At 36.0% G+C, this 16,445-nt stretch overlaps 1 protein-coding gene across 1 annotated transcript in view; it reads right to left on the bottom strand.

Annotated features, from left to right (window-relative positions):
• The window catches only part of LOC104547797 (TBC1 domain family member 5-like), a 65,309-nt gene that overhangs the window by 29,480 nt on the left and 19,384 nt on the right, over positions 1-16,445 (bottom strand). The window contains exon 9 of the mRNA XM_010193624.1: positions 11,792-11,964. Within this exon, the coding sequence (XP_010191926.1) occupies positions 11,792-11,964 (173 nt within the window). The remainder of the gene's footprint in view (positions 1-11,791; positions 11,965-16,445) is intronic.

Below are 16,445 nucleotides of genomic sequence, written 5' to 3'. Positions count from 1 at the left end.
CCGCGGGTTTCAGGCAGCGGCTGCAGAGGCTCCTGGGATGCAGGTTCAAATGCCTGCTATCCCAATCGATGGGGATAAGGAGGGCTCCCTGGACTCTCAGTCAGCATATTTTTCATGCATTTACTGAATTTTCATCTGGAGAGACCGTCATAAGAATAAGCAATAAACCCAGCCCAAATTCCGCATGGCTGTGAGGGTTTGTGCCTACGTCTACGCACACATTTAATATACAGCAGAGAGAGGCGCCTCTCTGGGACCTAATTATGGATGGGCCAAACAGCAGTGAAGAATAAACAGTGTTACAGTTGCAAAAATGCCTTACTGAAGACGAAGACTTAGTTATAGTTGATATCTAGCGCAAACATGAAATACTTCAAGTTTTCCCCCCCAGGACTACTTGAAGTGAGATTTGAATCGATGTCACCCACGGGGGTGCACACAAAGATAGCAAACTGGAAGCACCAAAGAAGGAAATCATTTTATCCGAGAAGGAAAAATTAAAGGACGGCAATTCTCTAAATGATAAAATTATTACAGTATGCCACACAAATATCTTTGCATTTGTAGTAAATACATATACATTGATATGCTCTGAATTAATGGTCAATTTAACATGCATGCTAAATTTTACGCAAAACAAGACTCTTAATTCACTTGGGTTAATAAACATAAAATTCTGATAATTACAGATACAATAATGTCATATGAGCACTTTAAACATATGCTGTGGGAATTAAATCCTGGCTATTCCTGCCCACTGAGGACCAGTTTTTAATCTTCGATGCATGATATGTAGTAATGGATTTTACGAGTTGACTTTTTTAAATTTGATGATCAGGTTAATGAAATTTATAATGATATTTTTCACACCAAGTTCAAAATAGTAGTTAACTCCTTGGCAGAGGAATTCAGATTGGACATGTAATGGATGTACCGGCAACTGCTGGTGTGAAAGGATTAATCATCATTTTAGACTTTTATGAAATTAGATAAAATGGGATAGGCATGAATCAGAATATATAACAATTAATCACTGGACTTTATTGAGTCTTTTGAAAATCTTATTTGCTCCTGAGTTGATAACTAATCGAGGCCATTCTGTACCAGTTTGACAAACTCTCCAGATAACAACTGTGACTAGAACATTAATAATATCATCATTTATCAACAAAATATTTATTATCTACACGAATAGGGTTTTTTTTTAAGATCTGCAGATGCTAAAGGCAACACCCTCATCTTGGTCATGCCAAAACCTTGTTATTGACCCCATTCTTTGCTATTAAAATTTTTTGCCTTTATATATTTGCTTGTTTTTTGAAATTTAGGTAATGGATACACTAATGTGCACAGCTGACCAAAGTTTTTGTTATATATAACCAGCATTTAATGTAAACTGTTACAGCTATACACACTGGAATTGCTAGAAAATAAAAATTACTAAACTTTTGAAGTTTATTTATTGATCACTGAGAACCACCCCAGTTAAATTACCGTAAACCTCAACATCACAACAACTACTAATCCAGCTAATAGGAATTAAGGGAGATGGAAGATACATAATAAGCATCTGGGGGATATGGAATTTATCCCATGAGTGTAGTAAAGAGCTTATAATTTAAGAGTGCCAGAACCCAAGTGCATCATGAAGGTCTTTCCTCACAAGTGACATTAATTGCATATCCCACAGATGCTTATTACATATTCTATTTATACCTCCAAGAAGAAAAATATTCGTTTAAAGTTTAAAGGTTTAGTACTGCTTAAAACCAATGTAACACAGCTGTCTCATGATGTCACAGGGAATATCAAAGGCTGCAGCACAGAGTCATAATGTAAGAAATAGTTCAGACAGAAGATGAATGAGGGGATGTGTTTTGGTGGCAGAGTCCCAGAGCTCAGATGTACAGTAAAGCAGGATGTATCACTAAGTACTTTGGTTGGATATGAGATTACACCATTATGAAGGCTTTTCTGATTACAGTTATTGAAATAAGAAAAAGGAGAATAAAATATATTTCAGTTCTTTTAAACAATTTTTCAATATACGTAACATGTCAAACCATTCATATTAATATATGAATTGCTAAGGTCAAAGATGACATTATCTTTTCTACTTTTCAGTCTATACAAATATAAATGTGTCATCATTAATGCTTCTAGATATTAAGCCCATTGGCATGCTGCAGACTTTTTGTGGAAATTATTTATTTTCCTCTATTGCCTGAGTACTCTTTTGTGATTTCTCTCATAGATAAGTAAGGCAATGGGGAGAATTCTTTCATTCAAGATGTCGCATATACTTCTACTTAACTGTATGCGCATTATTAAAAGAACCAAAACTGATATTGCCAATTGTGCATGTCATTTCCGCACGTACTTGTTAAGAGAACTGGAATAAACAAAAAGGCCCAAGTTTAAAATCTAGCAGCTCACGCAACATTTATTGATGTAAGTTGTAAATAACTAAGGACTGTGTTTAGATGTTGTCTGGAATTTTGATTTAAGCACTGTAATGATACTTAATAATATACAACATACTCCACAGTTCTGCTGCTGCAACATTGCTCATGTAGGTATGTGAACAGATTTATCCAAAGTATCAAAATATTTTTTACAAACTTCACCTCTGCTAATAAAAACCTGGTAGCATTATTGGTAGGAGTAACAGCAATCAGAAGCAGGGGGAGTTTCATTATATTTTATAACATTCTATTATGTTACGAACTTAAAAGACAGAAAATACAAAATTTCTTTTCTTTCTCCCATTTCTCAATACCAAGAGCAAAATATATTAGATTTCTTGTGTGGGATTCAAAGATCATTGTACTGGACGCTTTTTCAGACAAAAAAAAATTATATAAAGCTAATCAGAGAAAGCATGCTAAATGGTCCTAATTTCAAATAAGGTGATAAGTATTAAAGAAAAACAGATCATTAAAAATCACAGATGCCAATGTAAATGTGTATGAAAAGACGTGCTATATTGGGTGAAGTCATTTTACTTTTCTGAAATTTGGGAAGAATAACTGTCTTATTGTCAAGACACTCAACACTGAAAAAATGGGTCTGGGTGCATCCACTGCCTTCTTTCCTCATAAAGAGTGGTGTCTGGAAATTCGAGGAAGCCATCAACAGCAGTCAATATCAAGCTGCAAATGGTATGTTAAGACTGTTTTCAGAGGAAGGAAATAGAGCAGCACCCTTGGCTTTCTGTAAAAATTCAAGTGTGACTCATTCATTGATGTCAAAACATGTATTTGAAATGAGCTTGTCTGCTTTTGTTCTTTTCCACTAAGCAACTCTGTTTTGCTGTGTTGTGCACAGATTTTCTCTTCTTGCCAACATGTGTAGGGCCTTCAAGTAAAGTTATATAACTTAACCCTTTAGGGTCTCGTGCTATCACATTCAGTATGAGTAGTGATGAAAGATTCTCATTATTTTTACAGTATGAGTTTGGTAAAATAATCCTATATTTAGAAATTATGCTTAAACATAATTTCTAATTCTTTACTTAGACTAAAATACTGCAAATTCATACAACATGCAAAAGTTACAGAAAACTGTGCACCCTAATTAACAGCACTACTCTTGAGCAACCTATTCCTGTAACCTGTGTTAATGGATTTTATTCTTTGGATATGGCTCGTTTGCTTTAATATTTCATAGGATACTTTCAAAAATTCCTGCTCAAAACCACATCAGAACCAGAAAAGATATTCAAGGCATGCATCTATGTGGAACAAGATGTTTTTTTATTGCTGAAGCTTCTACAGCTCTAGTAAGATGTTGGAAAGAGGTTCACAGGGTCATGGGGAACTACTATTCAGCTCAACCATTTTAAAAGGCAACAGTCAGTTGTATTACTTTCATCCTGAGACCTTTTCCTGTTGCATGCACTTCCAGAGTCACTATGTATTTATCCAACTCAAGAACTCCCAATAAAACAACTGTCAGAGGAGACTCAGAACATATAATCTGAATTATATAGGTTGTCTTCAGAATTCTCCATCTTTTCCTACCCTGAACTCCTTACCTCAGTCTGTAAGATTTAGGTGACTGAAGGAGGAGAGAGCAGTGGGTAGAAATGGCTATCCAAGAGCTATTCTCTGTATCTGAAGTGGAAACAAGCTGCAGACTGACTTGACTACCTGGTGAACTATTACTTTTGTGGGAAGAAAAAGCAAAAAGGAAGCATTCATCTCAATGCTGACACTGTGCTACCTTTCATTTTCCAGATTAACTGCATTCCACTGGGCAACCAGGTGCCTCTAGAGAAAATGCAGACTGGCCATATTCCTGTAGAATTACTATTTCACTAGTTTTAAACAATCTTTTCAATGGTTTCAATGGTGATAAACTGTGATTTCAGGATATAGTTTTCTGCTAAAACTAAGGACTCAGATGAAAATGATCCTGAAGACCTAAATGATTAACGAGTCATCCTAGACTGTTGTCTGTCTTAAGGCAGTTCACTATTGTTTTTTTCTCAAATGCAATTCCCCACCATTCTTGTTCTCACTCATGAAAATCCAAGATGGCCTAGTTTGTTCTGACATGGAATAACAATGAAGTATGAAAAACTTTTGAGTTTTTTAAAATGAACTCTAACTTCTGTGCTTCTAAGAAGCCTACACTGCACATTTAAGTATTTCATACTCATTTGTTTAAAGATTTCAAATAAAATTCTCTTATCTGCACTACCCACTTGATCCCAGTTGTGTTTAAAGACAACAGTATAACTTTTAAATTTTACACAGTTTAGGCACTGAATTGTGTTTACTATCTCTTGCCATTGCTCTTATTGAGGCTCCTCTTTGCATTCTGGCAGAGACTCCTCTTTGTGTGGCTCTTTTCTTAGGTGCACCAAGCTGATACAAAAGAGCCAAAATATTGTCAGGGTGACTGTAGTAGTCTTCAGACTGTTTTTGGTTTTATCTTAAGGACTGATGACAGGATGATCTTTCCCTGCTGGATGATGCACATGGTTCTCTTCATTATTTTATTATAATTTCTAAAGGTATGTCTTCACAGGAAAACAAAGGGAATGCTAGTAACATATGTTTGCATGCCCATACTAACTTGATGCAGACAGAACAGGTAAGAACAAGAAGTGAGGATGCAGCATCAGTTAACTAAAATATGAGTTATCCACAGGCCTGAATTCTACAGAAAATACTTTTTGTTTGGTTCTGCAATAGCCAACATGAGTTTTCTAGACTAAGTTCTGTGCCACTGGAAAAAACCAAAATGATGCACTAAATTAAACAGAACTAGTCAACCTGAACAGCCGATGTGATTTAAGTATAAAGAAAGCACAGGAGAAGGAAATACTTGATATATGGCACCTTAAATTCCTTACTAGAGTAGAACTTCTCCATTCATTGTTCAGCGTTAATAGTCAATAGCTATTAACTACAAAAGTAAAAGGAAAAAAAGGAAGGAGAGATGATGAGGGTCTTCCAAACACCTGTATATATTCCTACTAAATTCATCACAGGTTTCAGAAGATACTTATTCTAGTCAAATCCACCAGTCTCAGCCTACTTATGTTTAATGCCACCAGATGTTTGGGGTTTTTTTAAGGGTATGTGACAAAAGTCAAAACGGAAGCTTCCTTGCTTGTTTCTTTCCCAGATAAAGATAATTCCCTGTACTTCATATGGGAAGCACATCACCTGCATCAAGGAACAACATAATGACAAATCTGCATTCCATCCTCACAGCCATCCAGTACCACTCATTATCATCTCAGCACCTAATTATGCGGCAGGAGAGTAAAACTCACATGAACACTTTTGACACCTCAACCAATCCCTCATTCTGTTTATAAAGTGGGCTTTTACATTATGTATATGTTAAAATCTTAAGTCTAAGGCAACACTAAAATACTATTAGTGACAGTTGGGGAAAAGGATAAAATCAAAAGTTCATCATACTATACTGTTCAACCTAATACACAACACGAAGTGGCACAAAAGCAAAAATACATTGTTTTCAACCAATGAAACAAAGTATTTTGGAGAAACTCAACAATGAGCAACAGATTTCTATTGTTTAAGAACAGGAAAAGGTGAGTACCCTCATTTCAAAACAGAAGAAAAGCAGCTTCTAGAGTTAAGTAGGATTTGCTTGCTGCCTAAAAGTAAGATACCTACCCTCATGCTTCAAGAATTGTCAACATTTATTTGCACAGAGCAAATCCTTTGAATTAGTAAACCATCACAATACAACTGGTATGTCAACAAACAGTAGGTGAAGCAATCCCGCTCTCCATCAAAAAATACCATAGCTTTCTAAATTATCTTCTGATGTGTTTTTTTCTGTCATTTAATTTTGAACTTACAGGTTTCTTCCTACAATATTTTTTCACTTTGCAAGATAGAATTCATAATAAAGTCTTCAGATGTCTGAGTCAGCCCCCACAAGCTTTATCTAAAAATCCAGTAGACTGTATTTCTTCTTAATCTGTGGGACCAACAGTGGATGGTAACCTTTCTTAGAAAGGCCTGCCATCTAGCATTAAATTCTTATCAAACCCTCTACTGACAGACAAGCTAGGATTTGTATTCCATTAAAATCTACTTTATATGTAATGCTTTGTTTAAGTCAAACAGAAAATAATTATTGGAAATCAACAGCAATATCAGTTACTAAGTTCAAGATTAGTTTAGTCTTGCACACTCAAATGAGAATTGTTACTTTGCTCAGAAAGACTTCATATTTGCTGTGTCTTGGCTATCACTAGATGCTAATTTATTTTACTAACAAGGCCAGATTTTGGTGGTTCCCCTACTACAAATACAGTAACTGAAAGTTGCTTTGACTATAACTGCTGGCCAATTAATTGATGACACTGGATTTCAAACTACAGATCTGTAATTGGTTTGGACCATGCCATATATTATCTCTCTCATTTTTTTGGTGAAGTGTGAGAATCTGAAATCCTGGCATCCTAGATGATCTGTAAAGTTCTCCTCTGCAAGACTGATCTTTGATCTTCTTTTTTTGGAGATCATGAAGATGTACTATTCTGATGACTAGTGGGATTTTTCTTTTCTTCTGGATACAATATGATTTATGTTCCTTTACTGCACAGGTAAAATCCTTTAAATTCTCCCTCCAGAGACCAATATGGTTATGGAAAAGAATACTGCCTGGTACCATAATGGCATGGGAGAGAAACTAAAACAGGTGGATGCCCCACAGCAGTGCTCATAGCAAAGCAACAAAGAATAGTAATAGTAGAGCAGCACATCTGCTGTTGACTTTGCTGTAACATAACCTTTCTAATGCTGTCTTCAAATCTACACTTGTGCCTTGTCACCCTGTAACTTAGTTTGCATCCTTGTCTTCTCTCTCCTTTTTTTTTTTTTAATTCGCTTCTTCCTGAAGTATAATTGTGGCACCAGCCTAAAGGGCTGAAACTGCACCTCCAACTGCAGTAGGCAGTGTGTCTGTCTGATTGATCATCATAAGGCAGAGCGGCAGCGGGAGGCAAAGTAATCGGCACCGAATGTTCTAGGAAAGCCTTTTTGTACTGAGATTAAGCTATCATGAAATATTTACACTCACTTCTGCATGTGCTTTATTGTCTGTTGGATATGTGCTTAGAAAGAGTTTGCTTAACCAATATAATACTGCCATCAGTGTTATGATGCAGAAGCTAGTGACCTTATGCCAACGGTTAATTTTTGTTCTTTACACTTATGCCTTGTCATTATCTTTGTATGCATTCTTTCTATACAACCATATCATATATATTTAGATGATCTGGCTGTATTTACTGCATGCAGTTCTATGAGAATTTCATTTGGTGCAATATATAATTCGCTTTGAAACCCTTTGAAACCTTTGAAACTTTACATAAAGTAGTAATAATGATATTACGTGGGACTTTTCCAATTGATTCATCTTTTCAATGGAATGTAAAAGAAGTCCTCTATTACGAATTACTAGAAATGGAGAAAAATGTCTTAAAATACAGATAGATGAAGGCTTTCCTCAAACTTTGTCCTTTCTCAAGCTGAGAGCACGACCTGCTTAATTTACCACTGCAAACAATGGCCACTGCAGAATGGTTTCGCAGTAATTATTTTGTACTTTAACATGAATTAGATGTAAGGGTCAAAGAAATTAACACTAGAATACCATTTAATCTAGGACATTAATCATTGTTAACTCATCTAACTGTACAATTAAACTGAATATTGAATCTGTCAGCCCTTCAGAGTATCCAATCTTTTTGTTCAATCTTAGCATTTTTTTGTTTTTATTTAGAGAAAAGTTTATTATCAGGAAGTATGTCACTGAACTGTTAATGTAATCAATTCCATTTTACTTTAAAACCATTCTTGTGCTTTACTTTACAAAGTAGAAAATTAGATATGATTAGATAATTATTATAGTTTGGTTAGACTGTATGCAATTTGCAGTGCTACCAGGAATGTGAAACAATGCTATTCAGCAAAACATTATCTTTGGGTCTAAAAACAAGCTAGAAACATGGCAAATAAAGAAGACTGAAGAATGATAAGACACAAAGTCTTTATCTCGGTATTGCTGGTTCCATTTCGGCTGATATTAATAGCAGCTGAGTAATTATCACAGGAATACGCAGCAGCTGACTGCAAATGAATGAATGAATGTGTGGTCTCACAAAATTTCCAGCTATGGAAATTCCTGTGCTAAGACTGCTACTGTATATACACCAACTTGAATGACCAGAGCACAGATGTATGGCACAGTCAGGACCCTCGTATACCTTGCTATATCTAACAGGGTTCTCTTTCTGACCGGCAATGAAATGAGACAGCCAGGTTATGTGAAGTCTGTTCACCAATGACCTCTGGAAGATAAAGAAATCTCCTCCCTTGAGCTAAAATTTCAAAAAATGTAAACTACCCAGAGAAAAGAGTACTTCTAGACTGGCAGCACCTCCCAGCATGCAGCCTGGCATACCAGGCTGAGGCTAATGACACCACGGATTGCAGAGGACTAACTGATGAAGAAGAAATAAAGATTTTTCACATTGATACGACAAACACTATAATGATAAACACTATAATGAGTACACTTTTGCACAAAACCAGCATGCAACCTTTGCACTACTGGACAGCAACCAAAAGTAATGCATTGTAGCAGATGTACTGAAATGCCTGTTTAGGTTGGTCTTGGAAGCAGGTAAGCATAATTTCAATTTTATGTTATGTTTCTGAACATGGAAAACGTATAACAGCCTAAAGTACTTGACAAGTCTCCCTAGTGTTTGAAAAATAGAAGAACCATTTGTAAACAACAAAGGTTGAAATCAACTGTAGGAAAATACAAAGAGTAAGTAAGAATTGTTTCTCTTGCCCCAGAAGGTTCTAGTAGGATGCAAAGTATAAAATGCTACATTTTTAAATAAGTAAGCAGTATAACTTGTTCAGGCTAGGGGAGACTGCCGCTAAATACGAGCCTTTTGTGTTGATACTTCTAACTAGGAACGCCATAATACCTTTGAGGGAAGTTTCCAGTCTTCCTTCTACCATTTGTATATTTTTTGAGTGATATAAAGGCTGATAGATTGTTGGCAAATCCAACAAACTTCAGCAAAACAATAAACTTCAACAAAAAGCTCACATGAATTTTGCACTTGGGTTAGGTTTAGCAATTATTAATAACCTATTATGTTTAAGAAATGCTGTTTCTAGTTCAATAAATGTTAAATACAGGAAAAGATCCAGCATCTGAGACTGTCAGGTGGCTCACTACTAGAAATTACTATTCTGAAGAGTTCAGACATCATTAAAGGTGAGAATTATACAACACAGTCATGTTCCTTTCCCTTTCTTTTTCTCCTGTCCTCTATATTAAATCAAAAATCAGAGAAGGATATGACCTCACAGGCAACCTACTTTCCTCTTCTGCCAATGCAGACTCATTCTCTCTGATACTACTCATTTCTGAGTGCTTTTCAAAGCCTGTCTTTGAAATATTCTGATGGTTTTTCCTTTGTTAATTTTGATATATTATTTTACAGTCTAACAGCTCCCTGTTAGCAAGGTTTTCCTGATAGTCAGCCTGAAGCTTTCTCTTATAATTCATTCCTTTAACTGTAAATTTCTTTATTCAGATTCAGTTCTATTTATGCCACATCAGACTGCACTGATCTTCTGTTATTATAATGTTATGTTTTGAGCTAAAGTCTAATTTTTTCTTTCAATTATTTCTCTTACTGAAAGGCAAAATCTTATACTGAAGTGAGTACCTACAGTACAAATTATTTTTGCCCCAAAATATCTGTTTGCAAATTTCTGAGGTTTATCTTATTTCATTTTCTGTGTGTTTTCATAAGCCTTCATAAAAAAGAAACACTGTCTTTTTGTTTTCCTTTATATTTATACTGCCTACTTATTCATTACTACCCCTGAAGTTTATTAGGGATGCTTTCTTTCACTTCCAGACTAGTGAAGATATTAAGAAAATACATTACTCTACACTATGGAAAAAATACTGTAATAGGACAATCTGTCCTCTTCATACTTTTAATACCTTGAGTCTACTTGGCATATTCTTCCTCTCCCTGTAGCCCATTCCTACCAAAACTATTTAAATAAGTTTTGTGGAATTACATTTATCTTCCTAATATATGGTATTGGCAAGTCTGGGACTACTACTTCATCTTCATTCAACCCTTCTCTTGAGGGTATACTATGTTGCAGCATTTTTCCATTTTACTATAACATCAAACTAGACTTTAATGTTAAATATTGCAGTTATGGCCTGACATACAGTCACCTTTTCTATCCCTTTCTAAATTTTCTATTGAGTTGCTAAAATTAATTCACAATTACATTTGGAAATTCACACCTTTAAATGAAACATTTTTTTTCTTTCATTTAAGGCAAAACCAACCTTATTTTACATCACTGCAAAAAGTAAAAAAAAAAATTAAAAGTGTCATTTTTCTGTCACTGCAACTGTATATACGGCTTGCCAACTGTTTAAGGAATGATCAAAATGAATCAAACATCTAGAATGCCAGACGATGAAGGCAACATTCTTCTTCAAAACCACAGCCAATTCACAGCTCCTGGTTCATCCAAGTTGCATGCTCCATATTGCCCCAGACTCACTATGGCACCCATAACTGGTTTGGATGCGATGCTGTGCAAACACGAGCATAAGGCTACATCCAAAATCACACCTGGCCCAGTAACCCCTTGGAATGGGGCGTACAATACACAACCAGCTGAACAGATCTGAGCCAGTTTAATGGAGCCAGGACTACCTGGATTCTGCATACAGACACTTTTTTTAATAACCTACATGCCTTAACTTTTAACATGCCCCACCACACCTGTATTACCAGTATCCAAACCCCCATTATTGCAACAGGGGAATGTTCACTGACACTGAACTTGTGATAAGTAAATAAACCATTCAATGCTAATAATTTTCCCTTTCCCTCCTTCTTTGTGCCTTATTATACCATTTCTTCATATAGGAAAACCACAGGCAGAACATGTACTTGATTCACTGTGTGCTTCATCACTGCACTAGAAGTCTATGTCAAGTTCTCTAATATGTACCTGGATGGACTTTATCTGCACTAGGAATGCCACTGTCACAAATACAACAAGGGGGTGTCATTTACTGTAATACTACCAACTGAACAAGTTCTAAGAGATAAGAAGTCCTCCTTTTTAGCCCCATTCCTCTAATCTAAATTTAAGGGAAAAAAGTCCTAATATAACGAAATAAAAATAGACAGAATTAAATTAAATAATGCTTTGCAAACACTTACAGTCCATAAATTTGTGGAGCAATTTCCAGTCGGTTCAGATGCATGTACAGCTCAATATCGTGTTTCTTCAGCAGATGATCCTGAATTTGGTTTACCTTTGCTACAATAGCAATAGAAGGGCCTAAGTCCTGTGGCCTTGCAAATGGCATAGGTGTAATCATCACATCTTTCTCCTGCAGACAGACAAAAAACAGTGGAAAAAAAAGAACATCTCATGAAGCCGTATTGTCTAAAGGGATTGTCTACAAGAGACTTGTTTTGTTATAACCATTGGCTTCCAAATAAACGTAAAAATATTAATAACTTGTTTCTTTTCCAGCAAAAGAGGAATCTCAAGTATTCACTTCTGTGAAAGGTATTGTGGGATTCCCTTTCCCAGGAGTGCCAAGGTTCATCCCCTCGTTCTGCGCGTCAATTTTTATCTGCGTGCTTTACTTTTCATGGTCTGACAAAGTGTTGACAGCTTTATTTTAGCTTTAAAATCAGCAGTCTGAGTCAGTCCAGAGCAAAGCACATGAACAGTTACTTATTAGAGAATATATGCCCTCAGAGGACAATAAATTGCATCTCAAATAGGAAATAACTTTTTTCTGAACAATCCTTTTCTAAACAGGCTTCCCTTGCTTAGAAAATCTGGCTGTACCTCAAAACCTACACAACTTTGATAAATTATCAGAAAACCTTTAAAGCAAAAAAGAAATGGAACAGTGAGATGAACCTGATGGTTAGAAGGCAATTGGTTGGACTCAAACATTGTGCGAACTTTGTCAAGACCTAGAAGATGACACACACCCAGTGAAAGCAGAGGAAGAAACCTACTCGAGTATTAGCATCCTTGAACCTGATATCACTTTAAATTCATTCTTCTTGCAAAAGGGTGAAGTTATTATTAAAAAAGAGACAGAATGCTAGAAAGAAATGCAAAAGGTAATGAACTCCACTGAATAGGAAACATGTTAAAAGAAGCATGAGAAATAAAAAAAGAACAAGGCAAACCTATCAAAAGAAAGATTGGGGAAAGGGAAATGGAGAATTAAGCTGTCAGGAACAATGTTAAAGTTATAAAGGAGGGAAAATTGTAACAGAAGATTTTGCAATGACTTTGTTGCAATCTGTCATCATCGCGCTCTGACCTGAAAGAAAAAATTGTTTTTCTACCCTTTTGCTCAGTTTATTGATAGAGAAGCATTATCAAGGTCAAAGAGCTAATACTTTCAGAAGACATCGTTACAACTTAAACTGTTGAAAGACAAATTCACTTGGTTCAATATAGTGAAAAACACATTATTTTTAACATTTGAGAACAAAGAAAGGGTTTTTTTGTTGTTGTATAAACTATGCACAAGGTTGTTTCCTTTGGTTATAGTCCCTCTTCAACCCCATTCTCTTTGTATAAGCATTTTAAGAGGAAGGAAGAGAAGTACCCATATTTCACAATCATTTACAACATGGTTTAACATTCAAGTGGGCAGCAAACATTTAATAATTTCTACCAAAAAGCCTATTTTTATGTTGATCTCCTTTGCTTGAAATATTTTTCTTAATTACTCCACTTCTGCACTGCAGAAAATACTGTATGATGCTGAGCAGTGATTTCAGGTAAAATGTTTCTACTTAAGAATCTGATTGATTATGAATTACATCTTAAAATCTGCTTAACTGTTGCTTTGCTATGGCAATTGCAGCAAAGGGACAGCTCTGTTTATTAGTGTGCTGGTTTTGCCATGCTGTTGTGGTACCAAGACATTCTCATTTAAGATGCCTTGACAAATCGCTTGAGAAAAACTCCCTCAGACTATCAAATAAAGCTCACTAGAATTGTATCCTTTCATTAAAAATCTTTTATGTTCTACCAAACAGAAATTTAAAATAAAGCAACTATCATGTTAGGGGCTAATAAGAAATGCTGCTACTTACTTAAATACTCAAGTTCTTCAGAGCTGCAGGTACACTGAGAAAGGATGTTTCCCCTACCTCCACTTTTAATTATTCTATCAACTTCATTATTACCAAATCAGGCAGCCTAAATTTTACCCTATTTTTTGTTTCTCCATTGTATGGCTATTTCCTATTGTTGTTTCAGATCCACTTCATTATTTTCTTGGTGACATGCTAGAATGCACAATACTGAAAGAGGGAATCCACTAATCTCTTTCTAATCTATACAGAAACACTCTTAAAGTATGAGATGATAACGCTGCCTTAACATAAAATGTCAGTCTACAGTATTTTTTTGCATAAACATATCAATTTATATTTGAAATTAACCACAGAAGACTGTAACTCTGTGTATTCATAGACCATGGATGTTCCATCAGCTGGCACACATATGGGGCATGAACTGTATTCTGGTTTATTCATGTTGAGTTTAACTTCAGCTTGACCACTCTCTGCACTCATAACTCTGATGACTCAAAAGATCTGTATTCTCAAGCTTTTCTTGATCATAGGCATAGATTCCTATATAGAAACCACTATAGAAAACACCGGCTCAGGCATGAAAAGATTCTGAATATCAAAACTAATGCAAGCTTCTTCTTACAAAGAAATGACAAAACTGGAGTTATTTGTCACTTGCAGCACTTGTGCACCTTGGCCTTCCTCCCCTGAGGAAGAAAGCGCAGCAGAAAATGACGAGTGATGAACTGACCACAACTCCCTGTGCCGCTTGGTGGTAGGTGGTAAAGAAATTGGGAATAAAGTAGAGCCAGGGAAGAAGGGAAGGGTGAGAGGGAAGGTGTTTTAAGATTTAATTTTTATTTCTCATTTGATTTGATTGGTAATAGATTAAATTCATTTCTCCAAGTTGAGACTGTTTTGCTTGTGACGGTAATTGGTGAGTGATCTCTCCCTGTCCTTATCTCCTGTCTCTACCCATGAGCTTCTTGTTATATTTTCTCTCCCCTGCCCAGCTGAGGAGAGAGAATGACAGAGCAGCTTTGGTGGACACCTGATGTCCAGCCAGGGTCAACCCACCATCAGCCCACCACACAGCCCAAACACAAAGATGCTCAACTGAACTAATACAACCAAGCTGTCAAAATGTTTAACTAGAAATGGCTCACAGTACCTGTGCCTAAAGCACAGAAGCCAAATGGACAACATTATACTGTGCCCCGGCCCATACTCACTGTATATTAAGTTGCCACATGAGACAAAACCCGTTTTCTTTTTGTGAGCTTCTAAGCTGTGAAAAATCTTTGATTGCATGGGTTTAGTCATCTACTGCTAACACAAAATATCAATCCCAAAAGGATGTGGTTCACAATAAAAAGACAAAAAGAGGGACAGCTCAGAGATGTGTTATGCTGCTTACAGGAGAGCATCAGATTCACCTCTAAGAACAGTTTATGGATACCAGTGAAATGCAGCTGAAAACTTTAGATCCAAGTATTAGAAACAGAGTCACCAAACCCTTCCACAAAACATTACCTATCACAACATGAACCGGAATGGCTGGCAGTCGATACCAATACAATTTATATATTCATGCATTTAGGAAACAAATGCTACAGCAGTAAAGAGAGGCTAGGACATAGTACAAGTATAAACTGTGGACAGATTTCTCTCATTAACCACTAGGGAATGGAGTAGCTGGAGAAGCTCCTCTAATGGCAATTGGGAATAATGGAACCAACTGTTAGAGGCTATAAAATGTAACATGTCTCTTGGAGCACACGCTTTCATTGCTTCCTTTGTGAAGATTCAGACTTTATTATGTAGCCAGCCCTCAAAGTCATGATTGTAAAAGGCATAAGTACAAGAAAGGATTATTAAAGATTATACATGTTTGCAAAGAACAAGAACAAACAACGAGATATTAATCCATGCGCTTTGCATTGTTAATTTTTTATGCCATGAAAGGACTGGAAAGGGCAATGTAAACTTTCACCTTCTACCCAAGCACTGCAAATCTGTAAGCAGACCTAGTTATTTCCCCGAATAAAATTCAGCCTCAGACTTTACCACCTCTGTCACAGAAATTGGAACAAATACATTTGAATACACTGCATTCTGAAAAGCTACACTCAGAGAAACATCTCACAGCTTTGTGGTTGGAATAAAAGTGACTATGTAATAAGTTCATAAAATTTGTATCTCATATGCTTTATCCTTGATCTTAAAGGTCTTTTCAAACCAAATGTTTCTATGATTCCCTGATTCCTTAGTTACTGAGAATTATGTCAAAATCCAAATCCAAATAGTAATTTATAACTGTAGATAGCTTAGGCCAAGATACCAATACTCCATGTCTAATAAAATATATACACAGATACATTTAAACATTTAAAGAACAAAGAAGTTTGTATGTCCGTCTTAGGTGAACACCTTTATCTTCAACAGACAGGCAAAACCACCTCCCAGACTCGTATTCCCCAACTACAGTTTGTAAATACAGGTTTTGGTGCACACATGTGGACATCCAAAACCAACCAAATTCTTGCTATTTTTTTAATTAACTCTAGGCAGTCATCCCATGGTCTATATTAAAATTGCTAAAGTGAAACAAGCTGGAACTGAGTTTGGAGGACAATTCTTTTAGGATATAATACACTAAAAGTCTTGGAAATACCTCTAATATGGCTGTTTTGCTAGAGTCTTCTACATACACTCTGTCACACAATTTTTCAGAATTAAAGAACCAGAAAGAAAT

The sequence above is a fragment of the Mesitornis unicolor genome, unplaced genomic scaffold (assembly GCF_000695765.1).
Source record: "Mesitornis unicolor isolate BGI_N332 unplaced genomic scaffold, ASM69576v1 scaffold37861, whole genome shotgun sequence".
Taxonomy (NCBI): domain Eukaryota; kingdom Metazoa; phylum Chordata; class Aves; order Mesitornithiformes; family Mesitornithidae; genus Mesitornis; species Mesitornis unicolor.
Note: the sequence above shows the minus strand (reverse complement) of the source record. Positions and strands in the feature narration are given on the sequence as shown.